The sequence below is a fragment of the Schistocerca piceifrons genome, chromosome 5, assembly GCF_021461385.2.
Source record: "Schistocerca piceifrons isolate TAMUIC-IGC-003096 chromosome 5, iqSchPice1.1, whole genome shotgun sequence".
Lineage (NCBI taxonomy): Eukaryota > Metazoa > Arthropoda > Insecta > Orthoptera > Acrididae > Schistocerca > Schistocerca piceifrons.
This window is the reverse complement of record NC_060142.1, coordinates 232,792,051-232,813,340: the sequence shown is the minus strand read 5'-3', so window position 1 is coordinate 232,813,340 and position 21,290 is coordinate 232,792,051. Positions and strand designations below refer to the sequence as shown.

The 21,290-nt window shown below is 43.3% G+C and overlaps 1 protein-coding gene across 1 annotated transcript in view; it reads right to left on the bottom strand.

Annotated features, from left to right (window-relative positions):
- Positions 1-21,290, bottom strand: part of LOC124798907 — a 172,386-nt gene that overhangs the window by 83,382 nt on the left and 67,714 nt on the right. The window contains exons 7-8 of the mRNA XM_047262437.1: positions 14,366-14,459; positions 12,586-12,847 (exon numbers count right to left, since the gene is read on the bottom strand). Of these exons, the coding sequence (XP_047118393.1) occupies positions 12,586-12,847; positions 14,366-14,459 (356 nt within the window). The remainder of the gene's footprint in view (positions 1-12,585; positions 12,848-14,365; positions 14,460-21,290) is intronic.

The following is a 21,290-nucleotide window of genomic DNA, read 5'->3' as shown; positions in this document are numbered from 1 at the left end:
GCATGAATGGTAGGTCTGCGTTCTAATTCACTTAGCTCCGATATAATGCCCTCGCAGCTACACGGAATACTGTTTTGAGCATGAGTGACACATGCACCTTATTGAGGACCATTGCACCTGCAGGCTTGGCTAGCATCTGTATTTATGTTTAACCATGCATTTCGTGAGCTGTTTTCATATTTTTGTCCAATACTTGTATCTTGGTGAGGTTACGGGAGACTATCAATCATTGCAAAAGCTTTCCATAGGCGCGTTTTCGTTCCACGCCAACGTTCAAGCTCATTTGCACAGGACACAGTCACACATGCTGCTTCGTTCGAATATAACATTCCCTCCCCCGTCCCCCCCGCCCAGTATTCTTCTGCCATGGCAGCCAGTGGCTTCCTCCTCTCTCCTCTGACGAAGAAACCAATGCCTTGCACGGATTTCCAGAACAACGACGATGTAATTATCGACGTGAAGATTTCCTGGGACAGTCGATTGGTTTTAGTAACCATTGCCAGTCGATTTTTTTTTCAATCAGTCAGTTTTTGTAGTCACATGAAAAATGTTTTTTCAATGTTAGTTTTGTTAGTTACGTGAAACACTTACCTCGCTATCTGGGTTTGAGTGGTTTCATTTAAAGTGAGACAATCTACTGACACAAGTCTCTGACACACGTCTCTGACTGTTACGACTGTTAAATCTGAACGTCGTCTTTCACTCATTCTCTGGAATTTTAGTGATTTCACAGGAGGGCAGCCGTCGCGAGGAAGTGGCCCGGTCGCTATCAGCCTCCTGTATTACACCTAGCGTGAACAAGTCAGGTGCAGACGACTTACCACCTAGCGACAGAACGGATGAAGCTTCGATTTTAGCAGACTGTTTATCCGCCGGGAAGAAATATGAAATATGAACCATTCTATTCTGCCGTGGACCCGCACATGTGCAATAGAGGAGGTGCATACACGCACTCGCAGAACACAGCATTTGCGCAGACTTTTTGCTACTTATTGTTGTCACTTGTGGTCAGCAGAAGAGAAATACGAGAGCTCTTGAAGAGTCTTATGACTATTATGCCAGATTCTCTACTGATTATCCACGGAGTAATAATATATATTTCCACATCTCCTCCTAAGCTACTGGACCGATATCAGCCAAACTTGGTGGACATATCCCTGACTATCAGGCAACAATCGCTCTGGGGATAAATACTACGTGTCGTAGCTCAGAAGATATGACGCCATGAACAGCGAGTTGCGTGAAAAACTGCCACATCAGGCACGAAATTTATATTTATTACTTCTGTGGTACTAACTCCATTTGCAACACATGTTGCAGATAGAGTCTACATATGCCTCTGAATGAAACTACAAAATTGTATCATTGTATTACACGGGGATCAGGAGATATGACAACACTGACATGTCTGAAAAACCGTTGCATAATTCAGCCCGTTTAAATTTATTACTTCTTTGTTAACAACTGTTCACGACATATTTCGCAGACAGTATCCACATATGCTGCTAAATATACCTACATAAATGTATCATTGTACTACAGATAGTTCAAGAGATATGACATCACACACTGAGATGCGTGAAAAAATTCTACATCACGCATGAAGTTTTAATACATGTATTCTTTACGATGGCAGGGGTAAAATACAGGGACCGAAAGGCTATTTACAATTTGTACAGAACCAGATGGCAATTGTAAGAGTCCAGGGGCATGGAAGAGAAGCAATGGTTGAGAAGGGAGTGAGACAGGGTTGTAGCCTATCCCCGATGTTATTCAATCTGTATATTGAGCTAGCAGTAAAGGAAACAAAACAAGAATCTCGAATAGGAATTAAAGTGCGGGGGGAGAGGTTTGATGATGACACTGTAATTCTGTCAGAGACAGCAAAGGACTTGGAAGAGCAATCGAATGGAACGGACAGTATCTTGAAAGGAGCATATAAGATGAACACCAACAAAATCAAAACGACGATAATGGAAAGTAGTCGAATTAAATCTGGTGATGCTGAGGGAATTAGATTAGGGAATCAGACACTTAAAGTAGTAAATGTGTTTTGCTATTTGGGAAGTAAAATAACTGATAATGGTCAAAGTAGGGAGGATACAGAGTGTAGACTGGCAATGGCAAGAAAAGTGTTTCTGAAGAAAAGAAATTTGTTAACACAGAGTATAGATTTAAGTGTCATGAAGTCCTTTCTGAAAGTATTTGTATGGAATGAACCCATGTGTGGAAGTGAAGCATGGACGATAAATAGTTTAGACAAGAAGAGAATAGAAACTTTCGAAATGTGGTGAACAGAAGAAAGATGAAGATTAGATGGGTAGATCACGTAACTAATGAGGAGGCACTGAGTAGAATCGGCGAGAAGAGAAATTTGTGGTACAACCTCACTAAAAGAAGGGATCGGTTGGTATGACACATTCTGAGGCATCAAGGGATCACCACTTTAGTACTGAAGGAAAGCGTGGGGGTAAAAATGGTTGGGGGAGACCAAGAGATGGATACAGTAAGCAGATTCAGAGGAATGTAGGTTGTAGAAGTTAGACACTCCTACAGTTGAGTCAGCTTAAGGAAATTCGTGACATACGCCTGCACTTTTCAGAGCTTTCAACTGTGGAACACAAACGGCTGTAGGTGAAAACGATAGTCGTCTATAGAGCTATGAAGATGCATTTCCATAGGGACGTTTACAAAATCGCGTCGTAAACATGGAAAACAGCTGCACCCCGTCATCATATTTCTTAATTTGGACACTGTACTTGTACGTTTATGTATACAAACACAGTTCTTTTTTGTATTCATTTTTAATAGAAAATTGGCAAAATGAATACTCGGACAATACCGGGTTTGTCAATTGGTACATTAAAAATACAAATTAAAATTACCTTTTTTTTGCCATTGAAAAAAACTGCATATCTAATAAATTATAGTTCGTTATTGTTGAAAAGGAAAGGAATAAAGGTAGCATAAGTAGGCCCGTTGAGTGTATAGCAAGGAAAGGTGTCTATGATCTGCTTGTACCAATATGACAAAATTTAGTTCATAATTCTGTATAACCATACGTAATACATTCCAGCTGCACGAGATACCGATAACTGCTTAACAAATGAGAAACTATACCTCTCAGAAGTTTCAGTGTGAGTAAACAGTAGCTGTAAAAAATATCAGCTTTCATACTCGATGTTGTAAACGACGAAAACATGCTTGCAGTCCTGAATACGTACCCTTGTGGTGCTAGTACAGACTTACTCATTAGATGTATAGTGTAATAGCACTTATGGAAGAGCTGGCCAGTTCCAGACTTGTACATTCGGGGCGCTGCTGCAGACTAGTGTATGATAGATGTGTCATGTAATACCAGCTTAAGAGCTGCCGTGGCTGTGTATTGCACAGGAGGTTGCCTGACTGCCGACGCAACGCGCACAAGCAGTCGACTGCGCACAGAATTATGTGGCCAGTAGATGCGCAGTTGGGTGGGCAAGCATTGGGAGTGCTGGTGGGGGTCGTCGACACGCTGGAGGGGAAATGTGCACAGGAAAGGAAGTGGTGCACTTAATCGAACCTCACACTCATATTTTTTGTAAATATTAAGTGCATGGTGACCACCCACCAAGATCTATTGTCACCTCTGCTTTCTTTAGTATCCAAAGAAAACTCCACTGAAAACGCAACTAAAGCAGCTATTTATTTTCGCCCGACTTAACCATTTGTAACTTTCAGAGAAGCTTCATGAGTGTCGAATTTTGAATAAAATCTACATTTCTCTTGTTGCCGTTTTAAAATTTGGTTGTTTTGCCAAAACAAGGAAGAGTTTATACAATATCATCTCATCAAAATGTTGGGCAGACGCAGTTGCGACAGAATACTGAAACAGTGGGTTATTAAGTTTATTAAGTGAGGAAATGAGGACAAGTGAGGTCAATAGCTTATGAAAAAGCACATCCTCAATGCAAAAATAAAAGTGCAATATCTTCACTTATGTTGTTTCAGAACCCACAGCATTCTTGTTTCGACAGCTATCGGTGGCCCTTAAAATTATGTTCCGGCATTAAAAAAGTCTGCAGTTAGTGGAATAACATGATGGGTAATGAAGTTTTGCATAGTAACCATATGGGGAAATACTCTCCTCTTTGCGTGTTATCATTTGGCAAAATTTCATTGCGATATCTCAAACCGTCTATGAAATATGAGGAATCTTCTGGATATTTCATTCTGCCTTCTATCACTGGTGTGCGCGATCGCATTTGAGTAGGTAACATAAAATCAATTTTCTCGAGATTAGTGACAGATAGAAACCTACACCAAACTCTAAAGAAAATTTCACTATGTAAGCTAAATTTCGTATGCAATAGCATATGACGTAATATGCACCAAACGCATAATCGTGGCGATTCCTATTTTTCACTGCAGACTTTTTCGAATTTCGAGCAGAGTCTTACTCAAGTGAAAATATCACAGTAACTATAACCATTAACGAGATGATGGGCACTTCATCATGAAGCCGACATATAAAGCTATAAGTAACGCAATAATGTATTTTTTTTTTACCAAATAGTTTCTGTAAAATCGTTTGAGAAAGAAAGCAGGTCGTGCGCCATGATTATTTCAGTGCATCATGTGGCCTGCCAACCGAAAGCTGGCAAATTATGTGGGTCCTCCCTTCTGGACAAATGAATGATCTCGCCCAGCGTTTCAGACGAAAATTCGTCACTGCGTACCGTACTCTCTGCCTCCGCAGACTCCAGCATTAGCTGGAGGCTGCCTGTGGCTGGTCCACACCTTTGCACTAGCTGAACTCCTGGCTGCTACAGCAGGCTGACGTGGAATGCATGGATGCACGCAGGAGCAATTTGAGAGTAATACTCAGGTTTTTAATTAATGGACTTCATCATTACACCTTTTCAGCAAAATTAATGCGAACAGTCGCTAAAATTCGACAATGTTCCACCCCTTTTCATGTACCACAAGGTTTGACCCGTGGTCTAGGGATAGGAGCGCCGTGGTCCCGTGGTTAGCGTGAGCAGCTGCGGAACAAGAGGTCGTTGGATCAAATCTTCGCTGGAACGAAAATTTTTGGACTGTAGTGGTACATTTCACAGATATCCATGCCGCCATGGTAGCTCAGCGTGTTCGGTCAGAGGGTTAGCTGCCCTCTGTAATAAAGAAACTGAGTTAATCGATCAACAACGAACTTTAACGGAAGTCTTACGACGTCCGCCCCGAGCAGATGCAACGAACAAAAGCGAACAAAATCAGATTTAAAAAAAAAAGGGGGGGTAGCGTCTTTGATTCATAATCAAAACGTCTTCGGTCCCGGGTTCGATCCCCGCCACTGCCTAAATTTTGATAAATAATCAGCATTGGCGGCCGAAGACTTTCGGCATAAGAAGTCAGCCCCATTCTGCCAACGGCCTTGTCAAAGAGGGCGGAGGAGCGGATAAAGGTTCAGGGCACTCTTGTCCGAGGAATGGGAAACTGCCCCTGAAGGCGGAAGAACCAACAAAGATCAACGGCATGACGATGCAGAAGGCAATGGAAACCACTGCATTAAAGACACGTAACGTGTATCCACAGGACATGTGGCCTGTATTTGAAGAAGTGTCATGATGATCTCTCCATTGGCAAAAGATCCCGGAATAGTCTCCCATTCGGATCTCCGGGAGGGGACTGCCAAGGGTGAGGTTACCATGAGAAAAAGATTGAATAATCAACAAAAGGATAACGTTTTACGAGTCGGGGCGTGGAATGTCAGAAGCTTGAACGTGGTAGGGAAACTAGAAAATCTGAAAACGGAAATGCAAAGGCTCAATCTAGATATAGTAGGGGTCAGTGAAGTGAAGTGGAAGGAAGACAAGGATTTCTGGTCAGATGAGAATCGGGTAATATCAGCAGCAGCAGAAAATGGTATAACAGGTGTAGGATTCGTTATGAATAGGAAGGTAGGGCAGAGGGTGTGTTACTGTGAACAGTTCAGTGACCGGGTTGTTCTAATCAGAATCGAGAGCAGACCAACACCGACAACGATAGTTCAGGTATACATGCCGAAGTCGCAAGCTGAAGATGAACAGATAGAGAAAGTGTATGAGGATATTGAAAGGGTAATGCAGTATGTAAAGGGGGACGAAAATCTAATAGTCATGGGCGACTGGAATGCAGTTGTAGGGGAAGGAGTAGAAGAAAAGGTTACAGGAGAATATGGGCTTGGGACAAGGAAGAGGAGAAAGACTAATTGAGTTCTGAAACAAGTTTCAGCTAGTAATAGCGAATACCCTGTTCAAGAATCACAAGAGGAGGAGGTATACTTGGAAAAGGCCGGGAGATACGGAAAGATTTCAATTAGATTACATCATGGTCAGACAGAGATTCCGAAATCAGATACTGGATTGTAAGGCGTACCCAGGAGCAGATATAGACTCAGATCACAATATAGTAGTGATGAAGAGTAGGCTGAAGTTCAAGACAATAGTCAGGAAGAATCAATACGCAAAGAAGTGGGATACGGAAGTACTAAGGAATGACGAGATACGTTTGAAGTTCTCTAACGCTATAGATGCAGCAATAAGGAATAGCGCAGTAGGCAGTACAGTTGAAGAGGAATGGACATCTCTAAAAAGGGCCATCACAGAAGTTGGGAAGGAAAACATAGGTACAAAGAAGGTAGCTGCGAAGAAACCATGGGTAACAGAAAAAATACTTCAGTTGATTGATGAAAGGAGGAAGTACAAACATGTTCCGGGAAAATCGGGAATACAGATATACAAGTCGCTGAGGAATGAAATAAATAGGAAGTGCAGGGAAGCTAAGACGAAATGGCTGCAGGAAAAATGTGAAGACATCGAAAAAGATATGATTGTCGGAAGGACAGACTCAGCATACAGGAAAGTCAAAACAACCTTTGGTGACATTAAAAGCAACGGTGGTAACATTAAGAGTGCAACGGGAATTCCACTGTTAAATGCAGAGGAGAGAGCAGATAGGTGGAAAGAATACATTGAAAGCCTCTATGAGGGTGAAGATTTGTCTGATGTGATAGAAAAAGAAACAGGAGTCGATTTAGAAGAGATAGGGGATCCAGTATTAGAATCGGAATTTAAAATAGCTTTGGAGGACTTACGGCCAAATAAGGCAGAAGGGATAGATAACATTCTATCAGAATTTCTAAAATCATTGGGGGAAGTGGCAACGAAACGACTATTCACGTTGGTGTGTAGAATATATGAGTCTGGCGATATACCATCTGACTTTCGGAAAAGCATCACCCACACAATTCCGAAGACGGCAAGAGCTGACAAGTGCGAGAATTATCGCACAATCAGCTTAACAGCTCATGCATCGAAGCTGCTTACAAGAATAATATACAGAAGAATGGAAAAGAAAATTGAGAATGCGCTAGGTGACGATCAGTTTGGCTTTAGGAAAAGTAAAGGGACGAGAGCGGCAATTCTGGTGTTACGGCTAATAATGGAAGCAAGGCTAAAGAAAAATCAAGACACTTTCATAGGATTTGTCGACCTGGAAAAAGCGTTCGACAATATAAAATGGCGCAAGCTGTTCGAGACTCTGAAAAAAAGTAGGGGTAAGCTATAGGGAGAGACGGGTCATATGAAATATGTACAAGAACCAAGAGGGAATAATAAGAGTGGACGGTCAAGAACGAAGTGCTCGTATTAAGAAGGGTGTAAGACAAGGCTGTAGCCTTTCGCCCCTACTCTTCAATCTGTACATCGAGGAAGCAATGACGGAAATAAAAGAAAGGTTCAGGAGTGGAATTAAAATACAAGGTGAAAGGATATCAATGATACGATTCGCTGATGACATTGCTATCCTGGGTGAAAGTGAAGAAGAATTAAATGATCTGCTGAACGGAATGAACAGTCTAATGAGTACACAGTATGGTTTGAGAGTAAATCGGAGAAAGACGAAGGTAATGAGAAGTAGTAGAAATGAGAACAGCGAGAAACTTAACATCAGGATTGATGGTCACTAAGTCAGTGAAGTTAAGGAATTCTGCTACCTAGGCAGTAAAATAACCAATGACGGACGGAGCAAGGAGGACATCAAAAGCAGACTCGCTATGGCAAAACAGGCATTTCTGGCCAAGAGAAGTCTACTAATATCAAATACCGGCCTTAATTTGAGGAAGAAATTTCTGAGGATGTACGTCTGGAGTACAGCATTGTATGGTAGTGAAACATGGACTGTGGGTAAACCGGAACAGAAGAGAATCAAATTATTTGAGATGTGGTGCTATAGACGAATGTTGAAAATTAGGTGGACTGATAAGGTAAGGAATGAGGAGGTTCTACGCAGAATCGGAGAGGAAAGGAATATGTGGAAAACACTGATAAGGAGAAGGGACAGGATGACAGGACATCTGCTAAGACGTGAGGGAATGACTTCCATGGTACTAGAGGGAGCTGTAGAGGGCAAAAACTGTAGAGGAAGACAGAGATTGGAATACATCAAGCAAATAATTGAGGACGTAGGTTGCAATTGCTACTCTGAGATGAAGAGGTTAGCACAGGAAAGGAATTCGTGGCGGGCCGCATCGAACCAGTCTGTAGACTGAGAACTTTTATGCTCTGGTTTGTACCTCAGCGATACATACATCAGCTTCATTAGCTGTGAGCTAATTGCTTCTCGAACAACTTAACCCACAGCAGTATACATTAATCAGCGATCAGTGATGAAAAGAAGAATTAGTCTATTCAGTACATAATTAAATGAATACATACTAAATAATGTCTTTAGCTTTGGCATACCCCATGAGATGTCTTCATGCAGCCCTGGGGGAAGCGCTACCCTCCCGGAATGGGGGGGGGGGGGGTATGTGTATCCCACTTGTATACCAGTGCCTTTATTCGATGAATGCAAGTGCTGCAGATTGATTTCACTCAGAAAACTAGATGGGTACCTCATTTAGCTAAAACACTAAAGAGTAGTTTCGGTTTGAAGAATGAATACATCGTTCAACTGACAGAAAAACTTTGTAAACAAAGAATTAATAATTCACTCATTATAATAATCTACAATGGACTGTATGAAGATGGTATCTGTTCTTTCGGACATGTCTGAAAGAACAGATAGCATCTTCATATAGTTAAGGCTAACCACCCGTTGACCTCCTTCTTCTGTGCTGGATGCACACGCATTGCCCGAACTCTTACGGGGCTCGGTAAGATTGTCTGCCGCGAGTAATGAGTGTAATGCGCAGGGGCACTAAGAATGTAGTATGTGGACATTAAGTTGGGAATGTGGGTTTCACGGGGAGCGTGCAAGGGATAAATAGCTGCAGTTGCTGGCATCGTATCTCAGCGTGTTCGGTCAGAAAGTTAGCTGCCCTCTGTAATTAATAAAAAAAAACTGAGTTAATGGATTAACGACGAACTGAAACGGGTGCTTTGCGACGTCCGCCCCGAGCAGATACAACGAACGAAAACGAAAAAAAAAAAAAAAGAAGAAGAAGCCGGGCACGGTAGCTCAGCGTGTTCGGTCAGAGGGTTAGCTATCCTCTGTAATTAAAAAAAAACTGAGTTAATCGATCAACAACGAACTTAAACGGATGTCTAAGGACGTCCGCCCCGAGCTGTCGACAGCTTAGGCTCTTGATTTATCATTTCATACTATGGACTGAGTCGACTGCTCTCATTTGGTTACTCTCTCAGACTGGATACACTTGAAAAAAAAATGAATGAATAATATTCCAACTGATACCCAAAATTACAGCCACGTTACGGGACTGTTTTCATTTGGATGCTCTCACAGACTGGTTTCACTCAAAAGAATGAATGAATAATTAAAATGGCACGTAAAACTGCAATGAATGACGCTTTCCAGCAGATTAGAACTGTGTGCCAGACTAGGACTCGAACCCAGAACCTTTGCCTTTCGCAAGGAAGTGCTCTCCGACAGAGCTACCCAAGCACAAGTCAGAGCGTTAAGTCTATCAGTACTTCATCTCCTACCTTTCATATTTCTCGGAATTTTTAGTTTGGTAAAAACAGAATAAAATAAATATTTCTCACTTACCCTTATGAAAAAGTAATGAACTATTAAAACACTGGGCTGGATGTTAAATGTTTGACCTCTAAAACATATCTGTTTATTTCATATGTCTTTGTGCAAAGATAACCAAGCAGCACACTTTCCCGTGTCGTGCATTTCTCTGGCCAAGTCGAAGGCACTCCCTAGAATAAATCTGGAAATTTGTGGTAAGTTCCTATGGGACCAAAGTGCAGGGGTCATCGGTTTCTAGGCTTACGCACTACTTAATCTAACTTAAACTAACTTACGCTAAGGTCAACACACACACATATCCATGCCAGAGGGAGGACTCGAACCTCCGACGGGAGGAGCCGCGCGAACCGTGGCAAGCCGCCTAAGACCCCGCGGCTACCCGGCGGGATCCCTAGAATAACAGTCGCAATATACTGTGAATGGAGATACTGTCTGGTCCAATAACATTTGTTGGCTGTAAAATTACGTTCTCCTGTACCACAAATGAAGTTGTTCCAGGCAATTCATGGATGACACTTGCTTTGGTGAGAGGAAGTGAAAAGCATATCCATGCCAGAGGGAGGACTCGAACCTCCGACGGGAGGAGCCGCGCGAACCGTGGCAAGCCGCCTAAGACCCCGCGGCTACCCGGCGGGATCCCTAGAATAACAGTCGCAATATACTGTGAATGGAATCCTGTCTTTTCAGCTTGCTTTCATCTTTCCTTAGAAGTGACACACTACAATACTACCGGAGCCGCGCTGCTGCTACGGTCGCAGGTTCGAATCCTGCCTCGGGCATGGGTGTGTGTGATGTCCTTAGGTTAGTTAGGTTTAAGTAGTTCTAAGTTCTAGGGGACTGATGACCACAGCAGTTGAGTCCCATAGTGCTCAGAACCATTTGAACCATTTATTACAATACTACCACGCCATTCGTCAACAGCTGTTTTAAAACACAATACTGGCCATTAAAACTTCTACACCACGAAGATGACGTGCTACAGACGCGAAAATTAACCGACAGGAAGAAGATGCTGTGATACTGTGATATGCAAATGATTAGCTTTTCAGAGCATTCACACAAGGTTGGCGCCGGTGGCGACACCTACAACGTGCTGACATGAGGAAAGTTTCCAACCGATTTCTCATACACAAACAGCAGTTGACCGGAGTTGCCTGGTGAAACGTTGTTGTGAGGCCTCGTGTAAGGAGAATTTGATAAAGGTCGGATTGGAGGCTATCGCGATTACGGTTTATCGTAACGCGCATTGCTGCTCGCGTTGGTCGAGATCCAATGACTGTTAGCAGAATATGGAATCGGTAGGTTCGGCAGGGTAATACGGAACGCCGTGTTAGATCACAACGGCCTCGTATCACTAGCAGTCGAGATGACAGCCATCTTATCCGCATGGCTGTCACGAATCGTGCAGCCACGTCTCGATCCCTGAGTCAACAGATGGGGACGTTTGCAAGACAACAACCATCTGCATGAACAGTTCGACGACGTTTGCAGCAGCATAGACTATCAGCTCGGAGACCTCGGCTGCGGTTACCCTTGACGCTGCATCACAGACAGGAGCGGCTGCGATGGTGTACTCAACGACGAACCTGGGTGCACGAATGGAAAAACGTCATTTTTTCGGATGAATCCAGGTTCTGTTTACAGCATCATAATGGTCGCATCCGTGATTGGCGACATCGCGGTGAACGCACATTGGAAGCGTGTATTCGTCATTGCCATACTGGCGTATCACCCGACGTGATGGTATGGGGTGCCATTGGTTACACTTCTCGGTCACCTCTTGTTCGCATTGACGGCACTTTAAACAGTGAACGTTACATTTCAGATGTGTTACGATCCGTGGTTCTACCCTTTATTCGATCCCTGCGAAACCCTATATTTCAGCAGGATAATGCACGACCGCATGTTGCAGGTCCTGTTCGGGCCCTTCTGGATACAGAAAATGTTCGACTGCTGCCCTGGCCAGCACATTCTCCAGATCGATCACCAATTGAAAACGTCTGGTCAATGGTGGCCGAGCAACTGGCTCGTCACAATAAGCCAGTCACTACTCTTAATGAATTGTGGTATCGTGTTGATGCTGTATGGTCAGCTGTACCTGTACACGCCCTCTGTTTGACTCAATGCCCAGGCGTATCAAGGCCATTATTACGGCCAGAGGTGGTTGTTCTGGGTACTGATTTCTCTGGATCTGTGCACCCAAATTGCGTGAAAATGTAATCACATGTCAGTTCTAGTATAATATATTTGTCCAATAAATACCCATTTATCATCTGCATTTCTTCTTGGTGTAGAAATTGTAATGGCCAGATTGTATCTACTCGCCAATATTGAGCAATAATAAAAGTATAATCCGAGATACAACGAAGCTGATTGTTACAAACTAACACTTTTTTTTTCTTTTACATAACGACGTGTGGTTTAAGGTTTCAGTGTAATTGTTTTCACGCAATCTGGATTGTTATCCTGTTGTTTGTTGAGACAATGGCTTTGAAGGACGCGGGAGCTCCGCCATTGTTAAGCACCCACAGAAATGTTGGAGAGTCGGCTCCCTGGCCCTCGTCATACCTTGCAGTGCGGCAGGTGGTGCACGGTGTGTCGAGCCTCCAGCGGCTGCCAGGAGAGTCTGTCGCGGTCGCGGCGGCCCGCCTTGTCGATCAGGTAGTCGAGGACCTCCTCCCACCACACCAGGCCGCGGTTGTGGGCGTCCAGCGCGCTGAACAGCCGGGCGCCAACCGCCGCTTCCACAGGCGCACCTGCACAATGCACACACGGCGGTCCTGCCACGCGCCCAAGGCCAGCCACAAGTATGACGTAATTCGCACGGTTACTGTATGGCAGTCTCAATGCAGCATTCGAGCCAACACAGTACAGCCTTTCTTACACTGCCGCCCGTTTGGAACACCAGAATGGAAACAAAAGAAAGTTATTTTTTATGTGGCGTATACAATGTAGTACGAAGAATATATGATCAAATTGGGAAGCTTTTTTTTACAACTCGATAAATGCAAAAAAGTAAGATATCGTACTGATATAATAATTACATAAATGAGATAATTTAACACGTACACAGCCTTTGTAGCACAATTGCAGTTGTTTCTTTGACTTTTAGAAAAGTTTCATTGTTTATTTCAGAACAGAGGGAAGACGTTTCCAAGTTTTTTCAGAAGTCCATGAATGCAAAGATGGAAAATAAAAGTTTTGTTGACATAAACGTTCGAATTAATTTTTTTCATTTCCTTTTCATCTTTTACATTAATTATAAAAACTATTTACTTTATTGTTCATTTTGCACAGAAATACAGTAATGTAATACAATACAGCACTTTACTGTAATTTTTTCCATAAATGTTTGAAAAGCAGAAGTGCAAGATAATGTGGCGAAATAAATAAAAAATATTAAATTTATTGATTTTTTGAAAAGAGAAAAAAATTACGGATATGGAACTTTAGAATTTTTGGAAGGCTTTTTTACGGACTGTATTGACCGGCTTGAATGCAGACAAATTCAGTTCTGCGTGAAATTTGCCTGTAACATAATTTACAATTCCGATTAATAATATTTTTGAATTCTACGTCATTGTTAATTTATTCAGAGTTCTCACCTTAGACGTAGAATTAGTCTTTCTGCCACAATATTAATTCATTAGTCGCCATCGATATGCCTAAGTCGGCATCGGTTTCCTTCACGAAGACGGTGGAAACAATGGAATACAATGCTACGTCGCTTTAAATAATTCTCGTAAAACTTGGCAGAGCACTTGCCCGCGAAAGGCAAAGGTTCCGAGTTCGAGTCTCGGTCCGGCACACAGTTTTAATCCGCCAGGAAGTTTCAGATCAGCGCACACTCCGCTGCAGAGTGCAAATCTCACTCTGGAAACATCCCCCAGGCTGTGGCTAAGCCATGTCTCCGCAATATCCTTTCTTTCAGGAGTGCTAGTTCTGCAAGGCTCGCAGAAGAGCTTCTGTAAAGTTTGGAAGGTAGGAGGCGAGGTACTGACAGAAGTAAAGCTGTGAGGACGAGGCGTGAGTCGTGCTCACTTGGTAGAGCACTTGCCCGCGAAAGGCAAAGGTCCCGGGTTCGAGTCTCGGCGCGGCACACAGTTAACATTAAAGAGACTATATTCTACATTCCTATCAACGTAATCTTTGGCGCAGACTTTAAAGTATTGTATCTCTGCGTCGTAATGTGTCGTTACAATAGCGACAAGTGCTATTGAAATACAACACAAAATACTCGCTACAACAATACTAAACTAGAAATCTATTGATTATTTTAACAGTATCGTTATAAAACTCGTCTGCTCTTTTTGGTATGTTAAAATGTCTCATAAGTTTTAAGACATACTTTTTCTTTTTCTTGCTGATCATGTTGTTCTTTTCCACGGTGGGTGCTTTCTTCACTTCCTGGATGAAGTTTCTGGATTTCTGCTCCTCAATCTCTACAGGACTTCCAGTAGAAGCATCCTATACTGCCAACAAAGCCTTCTCCTTAGACTTTTCATAAGCCATCGCTCGCTAAGCAGTTATTTTGGAAATCTGGAAGTTTTGGTAAGGTCATAGGGGACCAAACTGCTGAGGTCATCAGTCCCTAAGCTTACACACTACTTAATCCAACTCAAACTAGCTTATGCTAAGGACAACACACACACACATGCCTGAGGGAGGACTCGAACCTTCGACGAGGGGAGCCGCGCGATCCGTGACGAGGCGCCCTAGAGCGCTCGGCTACCCCACGCGGCCAGTTATTTTGCAAGGACATCTTAGATCGTAGGGCCTTTAGTGCGTTCGACTTCAGATCCTGTGCATCCCAATTTTATTTAGTATCCTGATGATGCCATGTTGTTCTAGCAATTTATAGTATTCAATCAGTGAAAGAATATCTTCCTTCTTCCGGTAGTCTTTATCCACTCTAGCAAATACTCTGTCAGGATTATAGCTGTAACCAGCTTATCAAATTTTCTGTTTTCCTCCAAGAACGTCACCAGTATGCACAGCAGTACTGTATTTTTATTTCGCCTGGTACAGGAGACAGAATGTAAATCAATTTCATTTGCAGCATTTTCTGGCTGGGACGCATCAAGGTTTCTGAGAACATCCAGGAAAGTTGAGGCTACTTGGAGACTTCCTTTCGGTCCTTCTGTTTCAAACCAAGTATAAAAAGCAATCATTTCCTTTATCTGTGTTCCAGAATTAATAATAGTGCACAAATTGTATAGCTAAACCCGCCTTGAGTAGAGTACATCATCTACAGACGGCTGTGGTAATGGCTGGTTCTGTTGTATATAAAAATATACAAAAAACACATTTGGATTTTCCTTCTCCATTACTGCACAGAACTTTTTTGCATGATGTTTGTGCAGCCTGTGGTTTGATATTAACTGATTCTTTTTCCCTAGGTCTTGTTTCTTTCAAGAGTCTGTCTTTGGGCATCCCTGATGTGGCTTGAAATGTTGCGGCACATTTTTACTGTCTGGCCATCTTTTTTCTCAATGCTGTACTTTATCGAAACAGTATTCCTCAGTTTTCCTTCTTCTTTGAAGTTCCTTTTTCCTGACAAAGCTGGCTCGAACTGAGCAGTAACCCAAAGTTACAATTGTTGTGTAAATGACTAATTTATTTCTGTTGTTGGTTCTGGTGGCAAGTGCTTGCCTATGACTCATGTAGTTTTCTTCTCCAGAAAACTCATTGAGCCGGCCGCTGTGGCCGAGCGGTTCTAGGCGCTTCAGTCAGGAATCGCGCGACCGCTACGGTCACAGGTTCGAATCCTGCATCGGGGATGGATGTGTATGATGTCCTTAGGCTACTTAGGTTTAAGTAGTTCTAAGTTCTAGGGGACTGATGAACTCAGATGTTAAGTCCCAATGTGCTTAGAGCCATTTGAACCATTTGAAAACTAACTGACGTTATCGTTGACAAACATGTCCTACATTGTTATCCTCCTTTCACATCTGTCAGAAGAAAACCAAAGTTTCATTTATCGAATTTTGCTTCAACTTGCCGAGAGGCAATATCGAGTTTTGCAAATCTCCTAATTTTCAACACATTGTAACAACAGCAAATATCAGCAATTGACAAAACTTTTCAAACAGATCATGCGTGACAACTTGTACCTACAAAAATCTAAAATTCAAACAATTGAGTATTTATCGACTTTTGAAAAAATGCTCCTTAATTTTTAGATGATTTGAGGATGTGGGTGCAGGGTGCGATGTTTGGTACACAGAGCTAACACCTGTTGCAGCAACAACAGCTCTGTCCTAGCTGAGCATCGAGCGGCACACAATTGCAAACAATGCAAATAGGTCATTCCACGATGTTTCCAATCTACACCAGAGTTCTTCTATTGTAGTGGCTGGCGAATGATGATGTCCTAGTTTTATGGCAATCCATCAACAGATGTTTTCAATGGATGAGAGATCTGGAGAATGCGCTGGCCAGGGGAATAGCCGAACATCCTGAGTTTCGATATAGATCAGGACAGCACAGGCATTCTGAAGACGTGCATTATGTTATTGAAAGACAACGCCATAGAGACCTAGAACGTAGGGCACAGTAACGGGCCACGCATTAGATGAGTATGTACCAAGCACGATCATAAGAGATGGAAAAGAGCCACCGTGGTACAACAATCGAGTTAGAAAACTGCTACAGAAGCAAACGGAACTTCACAGCAAATATAAACATAGCCAAAGCCTTGCAGACAAACAAAAATTACGCGAAGCGAAATGTAGTGTGAGGGGGGCTATGCGAGAGGCGTTCAATGAATTCGAAAGTAAAGTCCTATGTACTGACTTGGCAGAAAATCCTAAGAAATTTTGGTCAAAGAGGTAGGTGGGTCAAAACAAAATGTCCAGATACTCTGTGACCAAAATGGTACTGAAACAGAGGATGACAGACTAAAGGCCGAAATACTAAATGTCTTTTTCCAAAGCTGTTTGACAGAGGAAGACTGCGCTGTGGTTCCTTCTCTAGATTGTCGCACAGATGACAAAATGGTAGATATCGAAATAGATGACAGAGGGATAGAAAAACAATTAAAATCGCTCAAAAGAGGAAAGGGCGCTGGACCTGTTGGGATACCAGTTCGATTTTGCACAGAGTACGCGAAGGAACTTGCCCCCTTCTTGCAGTGGTGTACCGTAGGTCTCTAGAAGAGCATAGCGTTCCAAAGGATTGGAAAAGGGCACAGGTCATCCCCGTTTTCAAGAAGGGCCGTCGAACAGATGTGCAGAACTATAGACTTATATCTCTAACGTCGATCAGTTGTAGAATTTTGTAACACGTATTATGTTCGAGTCTAATGACTTTTCTGGAGACTAGAAATCTACTCTGTAGGAATCAGCATGGTTTTCGAAAAAGACGATCGTGTGAAACCCAGCTCGCTCTATTCGTCCACGAGGGCCATAGACACGGTTCCCAAGTACATGCCGTGTTTCTTGACTTCCGCAAGGCTTTCGATACAGTTCCCCATAGTCGTTTAATGAACAAAGTAAGAGCATATGGATTATCAGACCAATTGTGTGATTGGATTGAAGAGTTCCTAGATAACAGAACGCAGCATGCCATTCACAATGGAGAGAAGTGAGAGAAGTAAGAGTGATTTCGGGTGTGCTGCAGGGGAGTGTCGTAGGACCGTTGCTGTTCACAATATACATAAATGACATTGTGGACAACATCGGAAGTTCACTGAGGCTTTTTGCGGATGATGCTATGGTATGTCGAAAGTTTGTAACAATGGAAAATTGTACTTAAATGCAGGAGGATCTGCAACGAATTGACGCATGGTGCAGGGAATGGCAATTGAATCTCAATGTAGACAAGTGTAATGTGCTGCGAATACATAGAAAGAAAGATTCTTTATCATTTAGCTACAATATAGCAGGTCAGCAACCGGAAGCAGTTAATTCCATAAATTATCTGGGAGTAGGCATTAGGATTGATTTAAAATGGAATGATCATATAAAGTTGATTGTCGGTAAAGCAGATGCCAGACTGAGATTCATTGGAAGAATCCTAAGGAAATGCAATTCAAAAACAAAGGAAGTAGGTTACAGTACGCTTGTTCACCCACTGTTTGAGTATTGCTCACCGGTGTGGGATCCGCACCAGATGGGGTTGATGGAAGAGAGAGAGAAGATCCAACGGAGAGCAGCGCGCTTCGTTACAGGATTATTTAGTAACCGTGAAAGCGTTACGGAGATGATAGATAAACTCCAGTGGAAGCCTTTGCGGGAGAGACGCTCAGTAGCTCGGTACGGGCTTTTGTTGAAGCTTCGAGAATATACGTTCACCGAGAAGTCAAGCAGTATACTGCTCCCTCCTACGTCTATCTCGCGAAGAGACCATGAGGAAAAAATCAGAGAGATTAGAGCCCACACAGAGGCATACCGACAATCCTTCTTTCCACGAACAATACGAGACTGGAAGAACCGATAGAGGTACTCAAAGTACCCTCCGCCACACACCGTCAGGTGGCTTGCGGAGTATGGATGTAGATGTAGATGTCAGAAATGTAATGACTGCTACCTAAATTACAGTCTGATGACGTTATCTATGCAAACTGCATCTCTTATCTTCAGGCACGAGCTAATAGCCCCTATGTCACGACGGCATTCAGGCTAGATTGTGGGCATCATCTTGGATTTTAAGACCTCCTTGCAGTTCTTGGGTCTGATCTGTGATCAGAGGTTAACGTGGATGCCACACCGCCATGACCTGAAATCTAGATATCTGAAGGCACAATTGGGAAGCAGATCGATCCAGTCTCCTCAGAAACTTTCTCTGCACGTGAATATTGCACCACAATGTATGGATCAGTAAAAACATCCTATTTAGACATATTGTATGCTGAGCACCATAGAGGAGCGTATCGAACCAGTTCCATTCCTAGTCTATGTACAGGAGCCGGTGAGCTGCCTCTTATCATCCGGGGAGAACTCCTCACAGTGAGACAGGTATTCAAAGTGAAGCCTACTTCCGATCATCCTGTTGTCGGTATTGCGGATGAACAATTCACACAACGAAGATTTATCGGTCGCCGAGAAAGTAAGCGTTTTTCTAGAATGAAATTTTCACTCTGCAGTGGAATGTGCGCTGATATGAAACTTCCTGGCAGATTAAAACTGTGCGCCGGACCGAGACACGAACTTGGAAGGTAGGACATGAGGAACTGGCGCAAGTAAAAGAGGATAGGTCGTGAGCCGTGCTTGGGTAGCTCATTCGGTGGAGCACTACTAACGAAAGGCGGAGGTCCTGAATTGGAGTCTCGGTCTGGCCCACGGTTTTAATCTGCCAGGAATTTTCATATCAGCGCACACTCCACTGCAAAGTGGAAATTCATTCCGAAAACCTCACCCAGACTCTGGCTAAGCCACGTCTCTGCAATATCCTTTCTTCCAGAAGTGTTAATCTTGCGTTTTTCGTAGGAGAGTTTCTGTGAAGTTTGGAAGGTAGGACGAGGTACTGGCAGAAGTAAAACTGTAAAGACGGGTGGTGAGTCGTGCTTGGGTAGCTCAGTCGGTAGAGTACTTGTCCCCGAACGACAAATATCCCAATTCCGTGTCTTGGTCTGGAACACAGCTTTAATCTGCCTCAAAGTTCCAAGCCTTTTTTCTGTCCTTTCGAAGGAGTATCTCAATCAACCTGCTGTGAAAGGCATACCAGTTGTTAAACAGGGATGGAGCAAATACTCTCCCTGAATAACTGACAGGCCCACATTTAACTTGGAGACGAAGGACTACAACGAAATCACCACCCACCTATAGTTTTAAAAAGGGTTTTTATCGGCATATCGTTGGTAAATCGCGAGTACGTGGTGGTTTCTACCGATCCATCAAAGCAAGAGAATGTTCTGGATGTTCTGTTACCTTCCCCCATTATACCATTAACACTCGCCTACCAACTCGCCTACTGTGCAGTGGGCGGTCAACAAGGTAGTGGAGCGCGTGAGATTTCTTAGTGAAGCGAAGATTCTTGTTTGCACAGACTCTCTAGTGTTCTGCAGGCTACTCAGCAAATGTTTCCAGCAGATACGACAGTTCATACGGTTCAGGACACGGTCCACCTCTTGCTCGGGCAGAAGAACGAGATGACCTTCTGTTGGGTCCCTGGACACATGGGAATCGAGGGGAATGAGAAAACTGCCAGAGTAGCGTACACAGTCTGCCAGGAAAATGGCACACTTGATTTCAACGTCCCCCTGTAGGCTGCCGTGAGGTGGGTAACAAACAGAGTATTGGCTGACTGGAAAAGACTGTGGGTGGAAGGGGCCGACAAAAACTATGGTCAGTCAAACCAGCTATTCGACTTTCTCCCGAGCTCAAAGAAAAGTCGAAATGGTGCTCACTCGCCATCGTTCTGCACACTGCCCACTGACAGATGCTCACATACTGTGGCATGGAGGTCCAGTGGAATGCAATGTTTGTGGCGTCACACTTACGCTGCGCCATCTTCCCACATCGTTTATTTTGTGAGCTGTTAGGAGAGAAACCTTTGGTCTACCGAGGAGCTTACCCTCAATTTTAGGATATGATGAGACAATGGGAAGATAGTTGTTGACATTTTGTGTGGCATCAGGACTCTTGTCCAATTTAATCGGACGAAGGTTTCAATGTGTTTTTGGGTGGTTGGCTCATCCAATGCTCCACGAACAATCACTCATCTCATGCCATACACTGTTTTGTTAACACTATTAACGTACTGGGTGGTTGTAATTAAAGTGCAGCTATTCACGGAGGTCCAGTGTGGGATTACCATATGGCAGCGGAACTTGATAGATATGCTTGTGCGTTAATGCAGAACCTATTTACATGGAAAAAAATTGTACAGTTTTGCCACCAGGTGCGACTCTGCCTTTGTACACTGTTTGTATGGCGGTACGACAACCACGCTGTCATTTACCAATCCATAACTTGAGTGAACGGCACGGCTATCGAGAAGAAAGACCGTGTGCTGTTAGTGAAACTGTTTTATGTGAATGGCAGCAATTACAGTGATGCGCTGCGAGAGTAGCGCCGACTGAAAGCTCAGAGAAGAGGCACCGTGTCCTTAAACGGTTTAAAGAAGATCATAATGAAATTCGAAAACACGCGTGAGTTTGGTGTGGCACGTGAAAAAGGAAGGCCTCCTATCTCGGAGGAAGTTAATGACGAGGTTGCTGTTGCTGTAACTGACCACGCAGCACGAGCCCCGGTTATTCCCAGTGCTCGAGCAGTGTCACGAGAATTGTCCATCCCAGGGTCAAACGTATGGGAAGCTTTGCGGTCTATTTT